At 40.2% G+C, this 13,093-nt stretch overlaps 1 protein-coding gene across 1 annotated transcript in view; it reads left to right on the top strand.

Moving 5' to 3' along the window:
• The window catches only part of LOC149204469 (putative B3 domain-containing protein Os03g0621600), a 116,597-nt gene extending 103,724 nt beyond the window's left edge, over nt 1–12,873 (top strand). Inside the window, exon 4 of the mRNA XM_089393296.1 lies at nt 12,327–12,873. Coding sequence (XP_089249422.1) covers nt 12,327–12,632 — 306 coding nt within the window. The 3' untranslated portion in view covers nt 12,633–12,873. The remainder of the gene's footprint in view (nt 1–12,326) is intronic.
• Nucleotides 12,874–13,093: the final 220 nt, after the last annotated feature.

Here is a 13,093-nt window from a genome sequence, read left to right as displayed (position 1 = left end):
TATGTGTCGGAATATCCTAACATCCCCCCTTAAGAACAACTTGGGATAGGTTTGAAGGATTTACAAATATGACACAATAGGAGAAGGAAGGAGGCACTAGAGCCTATCCCCCCTTAGTGACAACTTCCTGAACTCCAAGCATATATCGAAGTTTAGTGAACTTCGCCTCTGTGAGAGCCTTTGTGAAGATGTCTGCAACCTGATCATCTGTTGGACAATATTGCACTTCAAGAACATGGTCATGAATGAGCTTTCTGATGAAGTGCATGTGTAGTTCAATGTGTTTTCTGTGCTGATGCTGGACTGGATCTTTGCATAGCTGAATGGCACTTTGATTATCACACCAAAGTGTGGTTGGATGCTGCTGCTCAAAGCCAAACTCTGATAGGATCTGACGAAGCCACAAGGCTTCCTTACTAGCTTCCACGGCACCACGATACTCTGCTTCTGCTGACGAAAGAGAAATGGCAGCCTGTTTCTTACAAGCCCATGTAATAGGTCCTGAACCAAGAGTGAAGACATAACCGGCAGTAGACTTCCGATCATCAGGGTCACCAGCCCAATCAGAATCAGTGAAACCAACTAACAGAGGAGCTGCTTTGGCACTGTAATGAATCCCAAACTGTACTGTACCTCGAACATAACGAAGTATTCTTTTAGCTGCTTTCCAATGACTTTCACGGGGGTTTTGCATAAAACGAGCAACAAGGCCAACAGCAAAGGAAAGATCAGGACGAGTATGGGTTAAATACAAGAGTTTTCCGACAAGTTGACGGTATAAGGTAGCATCAACTTCAGGAGAAGTACAAGAGACTGAAAGTTTGACTCCAGACTGAAAGGGAGAAGGGGCTGGCTTACAGTCTTCCATGTGAAAATGACGAAGAATATCACAAGCATACTTGGACTGGGAAAGGAAAATACCCTCCTGGGATTGCAAGACTTGAAGACCGAGAAAATAGTGTAAGTGTCCTAAGTCTGTCATTTCAAATTTCTTTTTAAGGCTGGACTTCACATGGTTTATAAGGTTGGGATCACTACCAGTAAGAATAAGATCATCAACATAAAGAACAAGGATGATAAGAGAGTTGCCCACTTTCTTGGTGTAGACAGTATTGTCAGAATGACACCTAGAAAAGCCAGATTCTAAAAGAAAGCTATCCATTTTGGCATACCAAGCCCGAGGAGCTTGCTTGAGGCCATAAAGGGATTTCTTAAGTCGACAAACAAGGCTGGAGTCTGTTTGTATGAAGCCAATGGGTTGTTCCATATAGATTTCTTCCTGCAAGTCCCCATGCAAGAAGGCAGATTTAACATCCATCTGATGGACTTCCCATTTTAAAGAGGCAGCAAGGGAAAGAACAAGGCGGATAGAGTTCATTTTGGCAACAGGGGAGAAGGTTTCAGTGTAGTCAATGCCTTCAACCTGTGAAAAGCCCTTAGCAACGAGACGAGCTTTATGTTTATCAACTTTCCCATCTGGTCCATACTTGGTTCTGTAAACCCATTTACATCTAACAAGTTTGCGTCCCTTTGGTAGAGGAACAAGATCCCATGTATCATTTGTCATCAATGAATGATATTCTTCATTCATAGCTGCTTCCCAATGTGGATGGCCTGAAGCTTCTGCAAAAGTGTCAGGATCATGATTTACTGGAGCTTGAGCCAGTAAAGAAGAGGCTCTTTCAAACTGAGAACGTGTACGTCGCTGATCTGTAGGATCACCGGCAAGATCACCTGCTGCATCCCGAGTAGCACGGACCCATCTTGGAAGTTGAGGATCCTGAGAAGGTGGGGGAGGATTATCATCCTCGCTTTCATCATCTGAAGAAGAAATGTTTTCAAAGGTAGAAGAGATAGGAAGAGGTGGCACATCCGCCGGACTAGGCTCGCAGGCCGATTTATTTTCATCAAATTTTACATCTCTTCTAATGATAACATTTTTGGACTTAAATGGAATAAGTCTATAACCTTTTACATCTTCAGAATATCCAACAAAAGTACATTTCTCACTCTTAGGTTCTAAAGCTTTATGCTTTTCATCTGGAATATGGGCCCATGCTTCACTTCCAAACACACGAAAGTGACTTACATCTGGTTTAATGGAACTCCAAGCTTCTTCTGGAGTGATATTCTCTAGAACCTTAGTAGGAGTGCGATTGATTATATAATTTGCACAATTAATTGCTTCGGCCCAAAAACTAAGACTGAGTCCTTTAGATTGCAGCATACAATTAGCCATTTCCTTTAAGGTGCGATTTTTCCTTTCAGCTACACCATTTTGTTGTGGAGTGTATGGAACAGTATGTTGCATTTGAATTCCATTTTCGGTGCAAAAGTTGATGAATGTGTTTTTAACATATTCTCCACCATTATCAGTTCTTAGCTTAAGAATTTGATGTCCAGATTGTTTTTCAACAAAGGCTTTGAAGGCCAAAAAGGTGTTAAATACTTCGCTCTTGAGTTTTAAGAAGTATACCCAAGTGCGTCTGGAGAAATCATCAATGAAAGTTAAGAAGTACTTGCAGCCAGAGAATGAAGCAACAGGAAGAGGACCACATAAATCACTGTGCACAAGCTGTAAAGGGGCTGAGGCGTGCCAAGAGGCACGTTTGTCAAAACTGTCCCGATGATGTTTTCCGAGTACACATCCGGAACAAACACCATCTCTGCAAGATACCATAGGAAGACCTGTCACCATATTTTCTTTACATAGATGCTGAAGGGAGCGATAGTTTAAGTGACCAAATCGCTCATGCCAAAGTTTGCTCACTTCATCATTATGAGCAACAAATACTGAGGGAAGATTTGATGACCCAAAGTTGTGAAACTTATACAACCTTTTGGAATCATCAGCAAGACCAGTAGCTAGAATCTGTTTAGGATCTTTTAGATCCTTGATTACAACATCATGAGGTGAAAATTCAACAATTTTACCTTCACCTGAATGAGTTATCTGATAGACAGATAGAAGGTTGCAGGATAAGGTTGGAACACATAATACATCATTAAACTGACCATTGTCTAGATGAACAGTTCCAGTCCCTACAACATTAAGAGATCTATCATCACCAACATATATATTTTTGGTGTTACAATCATTTAAAGAAGAAAACATGGCTTGGTTTTTGGCCATGTGACAAGAGGCTCCAGAATCAATGAGCCACTCATGAGAATGAGAAGAAGAAGAAGATACATTTAATGCATAACCAGACTGAGATGATTGACAATGACATGCAGAAAGTGCCATTCCGGAAGTTGAAGTTGAAGTAGGCTCCACATGGATGTTATGTTTCTTCATTGCGGCTTCCAAGGCTTCCATCTTCTTAAAGCATTTAGATTCTAAGTGGCCATCTCGATTACAAAAGTTACAATGTCTATCAGTCTTCTTCCATTTGTTTTTATTGGTCTTATCATTTTGCTGAAATGATCTTTCATTTTGAGGCTGAGATGGTTTAGGACCATTCTTTTGAGGATATGACTTCTTAGGATTCTTTGAATTTGGTTGCTGCTGGGCGGCTAACGCTTTCGTGGAAGAGTTTCCAAGATTAAGAAGACCAAGGTGTAAGAGTTTTTCTTGTTCTCTTATTAAGGAATCACAAAAGGAGTCAAAGGAAGGGGCCTTGTAGTCTTTTCCTTGACAAATGAAAGCTTCCCTTGTAGAATGGAAAGTGGAAACAAATACAGAGTAGGCTGGTCCCAACTTAGTAAGGATGGAATAAATAAGGTTACCATCTTCTTTCTTAACTTTAACACCTTCCAAGAGATATCTAAGGGTCTTGAATTTGGACAAGAAATCTTCAATGCAAGAAAAATTATTAGGATCCAAAGTAAGCAGTTCATTTTCAAGTTGATGGGCTCTAATTTCATTTTTAATCCCAAAAACTTTAGCGAGTTTTTCTAATGCTTCATGAGGAGTCTCAAGTTCTGCAATGTGGAATCTAAGATCAGGAGAAATAGACATCCCTATCAAACCACGTGCTTGATCTTGTCTATTTTCCCATTTTGCAACCTTGTCTTCATCTTTTGGTTTCTTCTCTTGGTCTGTGGCTATTCTGAAGAGACCTTTACTTCTAAGTAAATCTTCCATGTAGGCTACCCATTGGAAGTAGTTAGTGCTGTCAAGAATGACTTGGCATGGACTTTCCATTTTAAAAAAAACTGAAGCTGAAGATGCTGAAAGTAAGTGTTCCAATGGATAGATCTCGAAAAAATAGGCGGTTTTAAAAAAAACGGCTCTGAAAAAGGCTTCCGGATGAAGAAGTTATGGCTTTTTGAAAAAAAAATTGTTGAAGTTGCCGGCAAAGTGCGCGAATGTGCGGGAATGAAAAAATCCGCCCCCACAAAATGGAGACTTGAACCCAAGACCTCTACTCTCTTAAAATAGCTTTGAACCAATTGATCTATACAAAAAATTTGAGAGAGAGAGAGAGAGAGGGGGGGGGCCTTGGTTTGCGTGCTTGCCTTGAGAAAGCTCTTTTTCCCTACAAAACACAAAACACAAAACCCAACACGAATATGCAAAGAAAAACGAACCTTGCGGCTCGAAGTTAGCTTTAGCCAAAAAACTAGAAATTTTTAAAAAAAATCTCAAAGTTAGCTTTAGCCGAAACTAAATATTTTTCTCAATGTTTCTGATTTTCCGAGATCACACTAAGGTGCAGGGAAAAGAGCATACACATGAGAAAAATCCTTCCTTTCTGTTTCTGATTTGCCCAGATCGCACAGAGTCGCAGGGCAAAGAGCATACGCAAAAATGAAAGGTATAGATTCGGTTTAAAAAAAGGGCTAAATAAACTGAAACCGAAATAAGCAGAGAGAAAATAACAGTAAACTGCAAAAAAACACTGTATACCTCCCGATCTGAAAAATGACGCAGCTAGGGCTACCGGAAACCTTTTCGCGTGAAACGAAAGGGGTTCCTCACTGGAACAAATGCTCCGAACGCAACAGAGCAGTCTTCTCGGCCCGAAAGCAGTCAGAAACAACAGATCTAGGAAACGACAGCCGCATGCAGTTCTACCGGCTTCAGATTTGGATCACCAATGGACGCGGCCCTCAAATAGCTCTGATACCATGTAGGAATTTACAGGGTAAGTTCCTCAGAAAGAACACCAAAAGGACACCGCTCACAACCAGATCTCAAATCAATACACCAGTATTTTTGACGTGGTTAAAACCCTCAAAGTGCAAGGAGGGAAACAGTCCACGGCCTGTCCCAACGTGGGTACTACAGGCAATTTATTAATCAAAGAATGAAAATTTACATAAGCTTCTCTCATGCACGGATTACCCGAACAATGACCCTCCATGCGCTTTAAATAGAACTCATGGACCAATCGGGTGTCAAGCCACGGATCAAGTGTCGGTAATACCGAGGTGAGAGTGAACCGTCGGATCACTACATATCGTGACCGTCGGATTGTAAGTTACAAAATGTACAACGGTAAAGAAACACACTTTACCTAACTCTAACCTAACTCTATACTAGACCAAGTTGAACTTAACTATATCCTATGTGTCGGAATATCCTAACATGGACTGCATGTGTGGTATCACTGGGTCAGGATGATGTTTGCTAATGCTGAAGAAGCATCAGAACATCTGCAGGATAAGATCATCACAATGAAGATCAAACCGGACTTCATAAGTCCTAGTCATGGCCATAATTTTTAGAACCTAAAGCTTCTTTCCAAATGTAGGACCCTCACTGTTATCCAAATCTCACAAAGTTTCTACCATCAGCTCGAACAATTTCCTCATAACATCAACATTGTAAGGAGCTATAGGGGTGGTTAGTCTCATTATGTTATTGAGACAAGATGCAACTGGAAGTCTAACCCCTTCACAAGGTTCCTCCAAGAACTTGTGTTGTATGAGAGAAAGCATAGCTAGTTTTAGAGCCCAAATTAGTTTCTTCCCTTCTAACTAGCTCACTTTGGAAAGGAGGGCATCTAGCTCATCAAGTTTGAAGAGAACTTTCCATGTGACCCTCATGTGCTTCAAATCTGTCCCAAGAGAATAAATCTTGTGTCCTATTTCCTGCCCCTCCTGCACATCCTTTGGTTGTTCTTTTTAAAGAATGACATAGATCCCCTTTGAGAAAAGTTTGTTATTTGTTGTTGTTGGTTTATTAAGGGAGTTTTCAAGGGCTTTAGCCATGTTTTAGTCCAATGAAGTCATGTGCATCACACATAGCATTGACTGATAGCTCAATAGAAGTACCCAATAGTAGCTAACTCAATACATAGACCTTACATTCAACTCAGCAATAGCTGGACAATTATATCAGACCTGAATAGCAAGAAAGGCAACAAACTGTAAGACAATACATTGCATATAGCAATACAGGGCTGCTATACCAACATACAACTCAAGCTGCTAGACCCTAACAGCCACAACTTATTAGCAACTCAAGCATACAACTACAACAAGACTTAACATAACAATTTTAGCAATGACATATACAATGGAAAAATCTTAGAAGCCACTGACTCCTGATCTCAAAGACACTCTAATGCTTCTAATACCATCATACATTGATTGGCAGCATGCAACACCTACTCAATCTTTTGCATCAAGTGTATATAATCAATGATTTTATATGCGGAGGGAAAATATATATATGGCACTTAGGCATCGCTCTTGATATCAACATGTCTCTCAAGCAACATTAACGCTTCAGTCCACACATCTCAGTTGATTGTATACGCACCTCATTTCTCAATGCACAGATGTCTAATTGGCTCAATAGGACTGCTCCCACTTGACTTTGTAGCTGCCTCCGCATGGAATTTCCTCTGTCGAGTGGCAATGAATGTTGGTTGGATGTTTGAGGACAATGCACATGATCTGTCCAACGTACATGTGCAGTGAAGTGATCTCTTGTTTGTCACCATCGCACTAGTCTTATGGTGTGTATTGTCACAACCATCAATAGGCTACATGTTACATACTTCGTCACACACTTCTTTTTATGCTCACAGGTTTCCGTAATTGCTCGCACAACGGAGAGATCTAACCCAACTTCCAATCGGCTCCCACAGCAAACACTTCATTATACACACATTCTTAACTCAGACTTGTATGGCTCAGTGATCATGCAACATCACTGCAATAATTTTTGGTAGCTTCAGTGAAATCTGGCCCTTGATCGCACACAAAGCGACAATTTGGCAGCTCAAAACCCGGACCACTAAGTGTTCTCGCTACTAGTCGATGCTGATCTCGCTCTGCAGTTGTTGTGGCACCATGTTCAGCAAGACGTCTACACAGACACAAGGCTTTGTATCGACATCCTTCCATGATGTGAACCCCATTACCACAAAGAACGACTTTCAGGATGCGATTCGTTTCTATTGTGAACTCGGCTCCTCGAATTAGATATGGATAGCTTAAGGCGTCTAGTGGAAATGATAATATGTGGGCACCCAGTCGATAGAGAATGGTGGTGGCAATGTGGGCACCTTGGCGGCAATAGAGAACAGGAGATCAATCCTTGTGTCCCCTCTAATATATGCTACGACCCCACTGAAATTGCTACACGCGTTACAGACGATAGTCACCCCGCTATTCACTTGGCCTACTAAGAAGCTCAGTCTTCGAATGTGATTGCCCTCGGTCTCTTATTAATGAAGATTCTCGGCCTTTCACGCTTCACCCTTCAAGCTTGCAGACTATGAATCGACCCTTGAATAATTTATCTTCAGCTTACTTAGAGAGAACTTTGCCACCAGACAGAGAGAGAGCTCGACTCTGGGCTTGGTTAGCGTTGTAACAAGAGGGAAGACGCCTGCTTCCAATAACAACTTGGCATTCTCTGAGGTGACTTAAGCTCTGCAACTAGTCTCGATTACCACTCAAATTATAATGAGGACTAGAAACCCGACAGACTTGTAATCTCCGCCAAGAAGGAAAATAGCATCACGCTTATGGATATAAATAACGGCCTGCCTAGGAATTGGAACATTCATGACTTGATTAAAAAAAAAAAAATCTTCTCCCAAATCTCGACCTACAAAAAGAACCGTGCCCAGCGAAAATATATGCCCAATTCACAAAATTTCGGTCTCGGCTAATAGCAAATTCGATGAATTGGTGCTCAAATGAAATTTCGCACTCCCGAATTGGCTTGGAAAATGCTCTCGGGTTTGTGCAATCTTTAATCTGGGCACTTGAAATTTTTAATGCGGCCCTTTTGATAATTGTTGGCTACAATCTTTAATGAAATCCCTCACACCACCTTTTAATGATATTCCATGCCAAAACCTTTGGCTTCATAAAAAAATTAATCCCCCTTTTAAATAGTCTGCCCCTTCAAATACTTTATGGCCCTACCTCAATATTTTGACGGTTGCCTTCTGAAAAGAAAATATATGTTAGTTCCCTTTGGCCCCTTCGAAATTTTGATTGACGGCTTTTCAAAAGGAATTAATTCTCACACCTTCACAAAATGCAATCTAATAATTCAACCTTCAACAAAAAATATACCTTCACAGCACAAGCTCCCCAAACTCGATCTTTCTTGCAATAAAAATTGTCTCCAGCAATAGAATCTGGGATATTCAAAAAAAAAACTTCGACTTGGCTTTTCAAGATAACCCACGATTGAGCCAAGATCAAAGCTCTGATACCACTGTAATGTCCCAAACGAAAAAAAAAGTTGGAACAAGCGCTTCACATAAAATCACTATTCACTTAACAGAAGATTTCCATGTAAAATTAAACAAAAGGAGCACTGCAATCCCATAACACAATGAACAAGAAAATTCTCAACTTTATATATTAGAGAGACTGGGTTTTTACATGTTGGAATAACAAAAATAGCTGAGATAGTTGAAATAAAATTGGCCTCAAATAGATCTACAATAATGTCGTAATTGGCCTCCAAACAAACTGAATATCAATAAACTGCAACCTGTGAACCCTTAATAGATCTACCAAAGGAAGAGATGGGTGCTCGCCCACTCTCACTGAATCACCTGAGGGTTTCCACCCTGGGGCTACTGTTGAAGTTGAGGACCAAGTTCTCAAACTCTCATACAAGAAACAATATCAAATCCAAGATGTCTCCAAATGACCTCCTCCTCCTCTTTTATAGATCTGATGGATAGATCTCCAAGCCTCTAGAAGCATCTTATTTTATTATTATTCTAGAAGCTCCTCCATTGACTTTATCTTAAGTGACCTTTTAATTTTATTTTATTTCACTTAAGTCACTTTTAGCCCATTTTCTCCAATTAATTATTTTTTCTTGATTTAATGTCTAATTAAAGTCATTTTTAATTAAGAAAAATGATAAATTTCCCACCATACTCTCTCCGGCCACTGGAATTCACTTCTCAACATCCCATCCTGCAGATCTTCTTGTCCCGATTCCAACGAGCTATTACACTGAGGTGTTCCATCAATTAATCTCCCCAGAATGCCACCTCGAGCATAATTAATTAAGTTATGCCTAATAATAACCCTGTTTTATGGAAATTATTAGAAAGTCATGTAACCGGAACTGCTCATGATGATGAATATGCCAAGCGAATGCCATTGAACCCCATAAAAACTCCTCAAAACTCCATCGGGACACCTGATGACATAAATCTGCCCCACTGACCTGGCCATCCCTTGCCTTGGAAATCTACCCTGACTGTACTATGGAGAAAAATAAAAATGGGGACATTACATCAGATGAGGGATGAGCTGTTGGAGATGGTGGTGCATCCATATTTGGGTTGACCCACTGATGAGGTGCAGGTAGATGCATAGGTAGCTGTAATAGAGCTGCGGTACTTTCAGGGAGCAGTCCTCTCCCAGAGTACACAGATAGGGCTTGCAACAGAGTTTGGCCACTTGTACCCATTACAGGGAGAGAGACAGGGTTTTCTCAGTGGATATTGTTGATTGACCAGGCAGGGTTGCATGAGTGAAGCACGATGCAACATAACAGACTAATCACATATATAGGTGCCTATGCATCCGATCCTTCCCACAGGATGGATTGGCGAGAGATCATGAGTTCGTATCCTTTTGATGAAGTATCAACCTTACTCTGGGGCACAGTACAACAGGGGTGCTTAGATGAGAGAGTTACTACATGTTTCAGTGGGCAGTGGGATGTGGACCCACAGTTCATCAGTGTTTCAATAGCACTAGCCCAGCATCAGCAGAGTGGGGTTGACCTCGGCCTATGCTAGAGGTGGGATTGGAGAGAGTTGGTGAGTTGGTATTCGCGTTATGGAGTAGCAGCTATAGCTGAGACAGAGCACAGTTTGAGCCATGGGACTTGGGCAATGATTGGCCATGGTGGCATTGGGATCCAAGAGGATTGGTTGATGATAGGTACAGTGAGAGATCAGTTTGGGATCCGCACATTGAGGGCTCTGTACATGATGGGTTGACATAGAGGCAGAGCATCACCCAATGGTTCGTATGGGATCTGGGCATTGGGTCTCAATTGTGTTCGACCACCAAATTGGTCCATAGGTTTGGATTTCTTGCAAGAAAGAAATCTTGGAGCGCGAGGATTTGTAATGTTCCTTTTTCTAGTGTTCCTTATGATATGGTTAGGATGGACTTTCAGAGTTGGGGGCAGACAGGTCACAGGTGCAGGTTGGTGTCATCGGCGGGCCCAGGGGCTTTTGGAGGGGTTTTGAAGAGTTTCTATGAGGTCCAATGGCATTCGCTTGGTATATTCCATCATCCGCACAATTTGCCTTTCGTTTTGGTGCATTTTAACAACTTTTAAAAACAAAGTTATTATTGGGCCTCACTCAATTAATTACACTTAAGGTGGCATTCCGGGAGGAATGCTTGACAAAACACCTTAGTGTAACAGCTCATTGGAACCAGAACGAGAAGATCTACATGATGAGATGGTTATATGCAAGTTTCGGTGACTTGAGGAGACATGGAGGCCAATTTACCCTTTTCTGCATTAATTTTTTTAATTGAAATAAAAAAGGGAAAAATGCTCCATGATTAAAATAATAATAAAATAAAGGTTCTAGAGGGGTCCATCAGAGATATAAAAGAGGAGGAGGAGGCCATTGGAGGACATCTTGGATTTGACATTACTTCTTGTATGAGAGGTTGAGAACCCGGTTCTCTACTTCATGGGTAGCCCCAAGACGGAAACCCTCGGGTGATTTTGGTGAGAGTGGACGAAAACCCACCTCATCTCCTTGGTGGATTCAGCGAGAGTTCACAGGCACAGTGATTGATTTCAGTTCAGTTTTGGGAGGCTGGTGCAGCATTGAAGCAGATTTGTCAAGGCCAACTTTTCATTTCAGCGATATTGGTTGTATTTGCATGTAACTCAGTTTATCTATCATAATAAAAACTGGGATTATTTTCTGCTTATCATGTTATGAAATTATATGCACTCTATCTGTTATATTTTACATGGCAATCTTCTGTTAATAGAATGCTGATTTTACGGTGAAATTTTGGGTTGAGTGAATTTCTGCATAATTAACCTAATATCCCGTTTGGGACATTACATCATAACCTATCATAACATGATATTTGAATTCGAACAAAAAAACATAACATCTTAGTCACTATTTAAATTATACCTAATTAGCATCTCTATTTATTTAAAAACTCTGTTTATCACAGGGAATTTTGTAAATATCTTTTTCCAGATATCTATCCATCTGTTTGCACAGTTTTTTGCAAGCATTTATCATAATTTACTTTTTTTCATCCTGTAAACTTTGCTTTCCTTTGCAGGGAGAGTTTGTGCTCATGATATGTGGATATTCAACTTTATTCATTATTGCATTTAACCTCGCTAGTTATTATGTTTTTGTTGAAAGTTCTTTTTACAGTACACAGCATATTATTATGTTTTTGTTGAAAGTTCTTTTTACAGTACACAGCATATTGATGTGCGCAAAACATTACTCCATGGCACCACTATGTGTAGCGATAATTAGATACATATCTAGTAGCCCAGCAAAAGAGTCCCAAATAATAACTATTGGTACTAGGGATGTGATAAAAGATAGGGATATGGACTACCACAACAATAACAAGAGTCTCTGTGACTAATGCCAGCGAGAATGGAACTCAAGGCTTATTGACTTATGTCTATGGTTTGGCGCATTTGTTTTTAATGATTCTGATTTGGACCTTTTTATGCCAATGCATGATAATCCTTCCTTTTGGTATTTTTGTAGCCTTTAAAGCCCAGGCTTATAACCTTTTGGTTCTTGTCGCATACTTCTAATTAATGTATGCGCACTTTCGCTTCCATTAGGTAGTTTTTGCTGGGCACTCGGAAATTACAAATTTTGAAACAATTTAATGGATTCCTTTACGATACATTGCAGAGTGTTCCACTAGCGTTTGTTGATCGTTGGATGAGGAAAGAAAAGGTGAAAACACCGTTTCAAGTAAGACTCTTGTATGAGAAGAAATCCGAAAGTTGGCAGGTTTGGTTTGCAACATATGAGAAATTCCGTGGATTTTATTCTGGGTGGGAAGCCTTTGTTATTAGTAATGGGCTACAAGAAGGAGATAAATGTGTTTTTAAGTTGTTAGATGAGCTCCAGTACATATTTGAGGTCCATGTCATTAAAACATTAAAACGTGGACTCCATGACGACCGTGGATATAGGCGAAAGAAAGAAATGTAAAAAGTGCACATGTTTTGGTGTCACATGAGAAAATGAGACATCTGTAGTGAACTCCAATCATTCCATGGTAGGTATGGAAGTCACAGTCCAGTCCAGGACCTAAAACAATATTGAAGTTAACGATCTATATTTGTCAATTTGAAGAAGCCAAGTTGAAAACTTTCTTTATGTGTTTTTTGAAATTTAATGTTTGTCTCGAGAGTAATTTGTTTCTATGTTCATGGATAAGAATGATACAGCACCGGCAACTGTTGGTTTGTTCACATTTTTTTTCCAATCTTATATACTCTTCCTGTTATTCACACGAATCAAGGAATGGTAGGTATGGAAGTCACAGTCCAGTTCAGGACCTAAAACAATATTGAAGTCAACGATCTAGATTTGTCAATTTGAAGAAGCCAAGTTGAAAACTTTCTTTATGTGTTTTTTGAAATTTAATGTTTGTCTTGAGAGTAATTTGT

This window comes from Pinus tabuliformis, chromosome 1_2 (assembly GCF_031772625.1).
Source record: "Pinus tabuliformis cultivar Carrire ecotype Pingquan chromosome 1_2, CPIR1, whole genome shotgun sequence".
Classification (NCBI taxonomy): domain Eukaryota; kingdom Viridiplantae; phylum Streptophyta; class Pinopsida; order Pinales; family Pinaceae; genus Pinus; species Pinus tabuliformis.
The sequence above is the reverse complement of the archived record's forward strand: the minus strand, read 5'-3'. Positions and strand labels throughout refer to the sequence as shown.